The sequence below is a fragment of the Coregonus clupeaformis genome, chromosome 10 (assembly GCF_020615455.1).
Source record: "Coregonus clupeaformis isolate EN_2021a chromosome 10, ASM2061545v1, whole genome shotgun sequence".
Classification (NCBI taxonomy): Eukaryota; Metazoa; Chordata; class Actinopteri; order Salmoniformes; family Salmonidae; genus Coregonus; species Coregonus clupeaformis.
In genome coordinates, this window is record NC_059201.1 from 47,597,273 (window position 1) to 47,604,571 (window position 7,299).

General features: G+C 41.3%; 1 protein-coding gene across 10 annotated transcripts in view; it reads left to right on the plus strand.

Annotated features, from left to right (window-relative positions):
* The window catches only part of LOC121575406 (plasma membrane calcium-transporting ATPase 1), a 138,605-nt gene extending 137,410 nt beyond the window's left edge, over nt 1-1,195 (plus strand). For 8 of the 10 annotated variants that reach the window (XM_041888492.2, XM_041888499.2, XM_041888490.2 and 5 more), the window contains one exon: nt 8-1,195. In XM_041888492.2, coding sequence (XP_041744426.1) covers nt 8-250 — 243 coding nt within the window. In that variant the 3' untranslated portion in view covers nt 251-1,195. The remainder of the gene's footprint in view (nt 1-7) is intronic. The other 2 variants (XM_041888495.2, XM_041888497.2) reach the window with 1 other exon arrangement.
* The last annotated feature ends 6,104 nt before the right edge of the window (nt 1,196-7,299 follow it).

The window sequence follows — 7,299 nt, forward strand, 5'->3', positions numbered from 1 at the left end:
CTAAAAGATTAAGGTGGTCAATGCGTTCCGTAGCTCCCTTTACCCGGGGCTAGAGAACCCAGAATCCAGAAACTCCATCCATAACTTCATGGCCCACCCTGAGTTTGTCCCCCTGTCTGAGGAGGAGGCGCAGATCCCTGAGAGAGAGGAGTCCAGCAGCGATGAGGTGGTAATGGAGATCCAGCCCATCCCCAGCTCCTCGACTGGGGGGGCAGAAGCTCCAGACGTCAGCCACGAGACCTCCTGCTGACCACCACCTCCTCTCTCTTCTCCTCCGCTCTGATCTGTCCATCCACCCCTGTCGGCCAGCTGGCTTCCCCCCTGCAGTTCCTCTCCTCCACCAGCGGTGCGCCCCTTAGATCCTCAGACTCATCCCACAGAGGGTGCACCCAGAGGGGGCAAGGGGTCCCGGTCCCAGCGCCTCCCCCTCTTCACCACCTGTTCCCTCCACTTCCTGAACCCTACACCCACCTCTCACCTGACCACCCCACCTTGCCATTCCCATCGGCTTGCACTGACTGTGTCGCGTGTGCCCTTTAAGTCTGTGCAGAAGAGTGACATGCAGAGCATCCAATCACATTGTGCCCCTAACTCATGGGTGGGAGGGACCATTTGGGGTCCACCAATCTGCTCCGTCGAAGGCCGTTTTTTTTTATTGTTTTTTTGTTTTCTTACCTCAGAGTAGCCCAGAACTGAAATGCAACATGTTTATCCTTCTGTACTAGCTTATTATACTCTGCATACACTAACTGGCACAGAACTTTAAGAATACACCCATGTGTACATTAATATTGTATTTACATATAGTGGGCTCCAAAATTACTGGCACCCCTGACTGGCAATGCACAAACAATACTTAAAAAATACAAACAATATAATTATAGAGAAACTCAAAATACCAACGTGAGAAATACTGTACTATATTAATGTTCCAATGGAACCCACCAAAATAATGTATTAATTTAATTAAAAATCAATGTCCTCCAAATCAAGGTTTCACAATTAATGGCACCCTTAAAGATTATTGTAAATAACATCTACCAAAATTAAACCAGGAATTAAATTTCAATTATTTAAGTTTATCTAAGTCTTAAGGAACTATATTGAGCCATTTCACTAGGGTATAAAAATGAGGTAACATGCATGCAATATCCCTTTGTCATCCAACATCATGAAGAAAACAAAAGAACTGGCAGGTCAAAAGAGAGAGATGGTCGTAGACCTTCATAAATCTGGTAATGGCTGCAAGAAGATCCACAAACGATTGAATATACCACTGAGCACTGTCAGGGCAATTATTAAAACATTTAAAAGATATGGAACAGTTGAAAACCTCACGGGTAGAGGATGCAAATGCATTTTGCCCCCCAGGATAGGGAGGAGGATGGTGAGAGAAGCAACAAAATCCCCAAGAATCACTGTGAAAGAATTGCAGGCCTTGGTGGAGTCTTGGGGTCACCAGGTTTCAAAAAGCACCATCAGACGCCACCTACACAACCACAGGCTCTTTGGAAGGGTTGCCAGAAGAAAGCCCTTTCTGACCCCAAAACACAGACGCAAGTGCTTGGAGTTTGCCAAACGTCATTTAAATTATGACTGAAAGAAGTTGCTCTGGTCAGATGAGACCAAAATTGAACATTTTGGTCAGATACAGCATCGGCATGTTTGGCGTCGAAACAGAGATGCATACACGGTGAAATATGGTGGTGGGACAGTGATGTTTTGGGGCTGTTTTAATTCCTGAGGTCCAGGGGCACTGGTTAAGATTGATGGCATAATGAATTCCACCATGTATCAGGCAATTTTGGCTGACAATCTGGTTGTCTCTGCCAGAAGACAATGACCCAAAACATACCTCAAGATCCACACAGAAATGGTTCTGTGACAACAAAATCAATGTTCTGCCATGGCCATCTCAGTCGCCGGACCTCAGTCCAATCGAAAATCTGTGGGCTGAGCTGAAGAGGGCAGTTGATAAACGCAAACCCAAAAATGTGAAGGATTTTGAAAGGATCTGCGTAGAGGAATGGTCCAAAATCCCTCCAAATGTGTTCCTTAACCTTGTCAAATATTACAGGAAAAGACTCCATGCTGTTATCCTTGCCAGAGGTGGTTGCACTAAGTACTAAATGAGGAGTGCCAATAATTATGAAACCTTGATTTTGGTGACATTTATTTTGTATTAAATAATTATATGATTTTGGTTGGTGCCATTGAAACATTAATAAAGTACAGTATTTCTCACATGTTGGTATTTTGAGTTTATCTCTATATTTTAAGTATTGTTTGTGCATTGCCAGTCGGGGGTGCCAGTAATTTTGGAGCCCACTGTACATGTAACTGCCAAAATAAAGAAAGCACTTAAGTGATGGATACAAAGTGTATTGAAAGCAGGTGCTTCAATACATTTTAGTCATTTAGCAGACGCTCTTATCCAGAGCGACTTAGTTAGTGAGTGCATACATTTTCATACTGGCCCCCCGTGGGAAAACGAACCCACAACCCTGGCGTTGCTAACGCCATGCTCTACCAACTGAGCTACACGGGACCACACAGATGTGGTTCCTGAGCTAATTAAGCAATTAACATCCCATCATGCTTAGGGTCATGTATACAAATACCCAGTTGCCCATTATTTTGGCTACCATGGTTAGAAGAAGAGGTCTCAAAGGAACATAGGGCATTTAAAGTGTGTGTGTGTGCGTGTGTGTGTGTGCGTCTCAGTCACCAGATCTCAACCCAATTGAACACTTATGGGAGATTATGGAGCGGCACCTGAGACAGCATTTTCCACCACCATGAACAAAACACCAAATGATGGAATTGCACGTGGAAGAATGGTGTCGCATCCCTCCAATAGAGTTCAAGACACTTGTAGAATCTATGCCAAGGCGCATTTAAGCTGTTGTGGCAGCTCGTGTTGGCCCAACGCCCGATTTAAGACACTTTATCTTGGTGTTTCCTTTATTTTGGCAGTTACCTGTATATATGCTTTATAGGCTCAACACAGATCCAAGCTGATTGGATGATCAGATGTACATGGCCCATGTGATTAACAGCTTTCAGCTACTAAGTTTCTCCTCTCCATTTCTCAATATGTGTTTTAACTGTACAGCATGTATGCATTTGATCTGTTTTGAAACAAGATGTACTGATGGGTTATTCAGTTCAATGGAGGAAACCATGTCTTCATTAATTCTGATACACTACAGCTTTTCAATGATGAAGTTTCAATCATCTAAACATCTCTCACTTTCATTTGGTTCTTCTGGGTCCATTTGACATCATGATTCCATTATGATTTATCCTGTTTTAATGGAAGGACAGTGTAAAGGATGCTAGGATATGTTAACAGAAAAGTGAATTCTCTTAAAACAACACAGGCAGCAGGCTAGTGCCAGAGGGCAAAAAAAAGGGGAACGGGGCATCTCATCCTTATCTCATCCAAGCAGGGTTCTGATTTTCCCTAGCCCGTTGAGAGTAAGTTGACAGCTTATGATACTGCCTCAATATGGAGTAAGATTAAGAACGTCAGTGAAGTGAATGATATTTCACCCCCGTCTCTTGTATGCATGACGTATATTATCTATGTATATGTTTCATCTGTGTTGAGTAGAATGGGAATTTATAGATGGTTTTGCAAGACATTATTTGGGGGGGTTAGGACGTACGTATTCCTGTGTATAAGACAGCAATGGGTCATTGTTTTTTCTTTAGTCTGTCGCCAAAAAAAGATCCACACAAATAATCCACACAAATACATTCTCTGTACCTTAACAAGACTAATCTAGTCTTTTGTTTTCCACTGTTGACAAAGGGCCGTTGGACTTGTGCCTGTTAGCTCCAGTGTGAGTGTGTTATGTTGTTATCGAGCATCACTGTATCGGCTGCAGAGTGACACAGGGGACTATTGATCTCTCCCACCATGCCTCTGGGAGAACCAACCATGAGCGGCCCAGATATAAATCCAATATCTCCCCCTCCCTCCTCACCCCGCCCTGCTCCCTCACACCCTCCCTCCCTCTGGGCTGCTAGGATAGGGACACAGCACATCCCCATATGTCCTCTAGGGTCAACCAACCACAGATAATGGCATAACAATAAGAGGAATAGTCTTAACAAGAAGAAAAAAATACTCAACCAGAGATGTGTATGAGAGCTCCTGTATTCAGTAGTGTATGTCATTGTAAGAGGCGTCATGCCCATAGGGGGCACAGGAGCACGTGCTCCCTCAGTTTAAAAGATACATATTTTTGGGGGTCTTTTTTTTCTCTGTAATACTAATAGGCACCTAGACATTTTATATAACTAGCTACCAAGAAACCATTTCAGGCTATCAATCAAGTTAGAGTAGCTAGCTTGTCTAACTCTTAGCTGGCATGCCTGCTGGCAAGGTTGGTAGACTTTAGAAAAGCAAGCAATAACTAAATGTACTGAATAAGACTCACATTCCTTTCAATATTTTACCCAGATTTTACCAGAGATGCAGAGAAGCATATTTAGTTTCTTTATAAAAAGAACTACCAGTCAGGAGGATACAGACAGCTCAAGAGGTATGCTTTGATATTCAGAAAGATTGACATATTTTTTACATAGAATTAAGCATAATGATTATGGCTCTAGATTGCAGAATAAAGCAGCTTCAGGTGTTTGAAAAATGCAAAATTCTCCAACTTGCACCCCTCCGGACCACACCCCAACCATCCTCACGTACTTTGTGCCCCCTAAGATTTTTGGAGTACATAACGCCCCTGGTCGTTGTTGTATATGATGGTAGAGGGAGTGTAAACTTGGGCTGACCCCCTTTCCCGCCTCCGGCCACCAACTCTGTGACAGAGATTGTGACGCCCTCGACAGGACGTGTGCTATCGATTACCAGTAATGTACTACTGCCATATTTTCAACCTTATTTTCATATCTAGGTTGCTTACTTCGATAGAACCCTCTGATGATACGCCTTTTCTACTTACTCAGAGCCATATTTTATAGGTTGTCGTTGTTGTTTTGTATCCCATTGTTATTGAGGTTTCCTTTCTATTCCCCCTGACCAAAAAACAAAGACAAACAATGTGTCACTGCCGATACAATATATAAGTCAAGGACCACTACGATGTTTACAGAACATAGTCAGTCTGATGCAGTAAGCCTGCTCGACTGCACTACACTCAACTGGCTAGTCTCCTTCATTCCCTTGCTTTCGTGAGTCTTAGTACATCATTATGGGGACGCTTTCTTGCATGATTTTCATAGAAACTCAATGTTTTGTTCATTTTTTACAATTCTTCTGTATTTTTATATTAAGTACTTTTTAATATTTTGGAAATATATAAATATGTATAGGCTGAAGAGTTTTGGTGACAGTACAGACCATGAATAAGATCAATCAACAGTGTAACATGTTTTTGCAGTTCTATATACAGTATATTTATGCCACATTTGTAAACCATGCTTGGTCGTCTGATGCTGGGGCTAACGAAATTAAAAGAAGCTGTTTACTCACTGTAGGTCATGCGATTGGACATACTCTTTCAGCAATCTAGTCTTACCGCCCCTTTCCCCTTCACTATAGACAGTCTTGAAGAGAGAGTATCTTAAATTCTGCTATTTCTTTCAATAGCTTAGAGTCCGATGAACTCATGGACACAGTTTTTATGTATCTGTGTCCAGTATGAAGTAAATTAGACTGCACACAGATACATAGAAATGGTATCAGCGAGTTTATCTGACTCTGGGAAGGTAAATAAAGGGCCTCATTGCCAAAATCCCAAACTATCCCTTTAAATCAAATGTGGTCCAATGAAAGTGAGTGAAATAGAACATGGTAGTATACAGAACATTGAAGTCATGCTAAATTAATTGGGGGTATATATATATTTTATCTCTATATAAATGTATTTTAATTTTTTTCTGTTCTTTCAGACTAATATGACTGCGAGTTTAACTTATTTTGTGAGAGGATCGGTGCTGTCAGACGCCTGTGAAGTGACATTAGTTGACTTGTCAAAGAGGGCATGAATTTCATCCAAATTCAGCATTACCCTTTTTATTCTAATGGCTTAGGACTCTGTTTATGGGAAGAGAGTAGAACTGTTAAACCGGTAGTGACATTACTTAGACTTCCTGTTTTTGTACATAAACAGAAACTAGATGCCTTCGATGTGGTGTCCGTTCAACCATTAGACAGACCGTCTCATTTTGGGGACACATTTTCAATGGGAATCCTTTCTTTTCTTCTGACATACTCTATTTGGAAGACTGCGCTTATACAGTCAGTATGTGTAAATATTGTCATAGGATGATTTTGAACTGAACTTTTAACTCGAGGTAATGAAAATGGGGCAATCAGTCAGTGATCACCCAGCATAGCTTTTAGAATGTTCTGCCAAAGTCTTGCTTTGTACAATCATTCATTTTTATCCTTTATTTTTATTGTTTTAAACGATTATTGTCAGGTGAAGGTGTTTCCTTATTTTCCATCTTCCCAAAATAGCAAATGGTGTTGCATGTAAACGTGGACAGAGAATGCAAAGAGCTTGAAGCGTCGCTAAGATTGTCCCTGTTCTATTGCCATGGCCTTGGTTGTGATCTCTTACTGGTTGCCCTCCCATTCCATCCCACAGGGGAACATATACTCCATCCTCTAGAAGCATCCCAATATTTGTTTGTTTGTTGTTTAGTTTTTTTTACCTTGGCACAACTGTACATCAGAAGCAGACCAACAGGTCCGTATGTCTGAGGTGGAGGGAGAACTAAAGAACGGCTAGACAGACCTGATAAAGCCAATGTTTGATGGAAAAGCCCACTGTGGCTTCTGACCAATCTGTAAGACCTTTCCTCTTATTGCACAGGTCTCAATTATGATTCATGTATGACAAAATGAACATGCTAAGGCATTGTGCAATAACTGTTAACTGTAATGGACTGCATTGCTTCTCTAAAGCTTATCTTCCTTAGATAGCTTTTTTTTCTTTCGGTTTGGGGGATTTCTTTGGGGAAGCTTCTCCGCAATTGTAAATAAAAAAGGTTTGAAAACTGGAATATCACAGTTTAAAGTCATAACCCCTTATTTTACATAGGACAATATTTACCCGAACCAGTTCTTGTGTTTTAATACATTTTCAATTGTATCTAATTGAGAAAAGACAGAAAATAACTGTCATTGATATGATGCACAGTAATGGGCACTGGTGTTATTTTTGTATAAACATAATACCATCTATGTGGCATGCATGACGTATAAACAATTGTGGTTTAAAGCAATATGTCCAACATGGTTGATTGGTACTTTCGTGTTTTGTG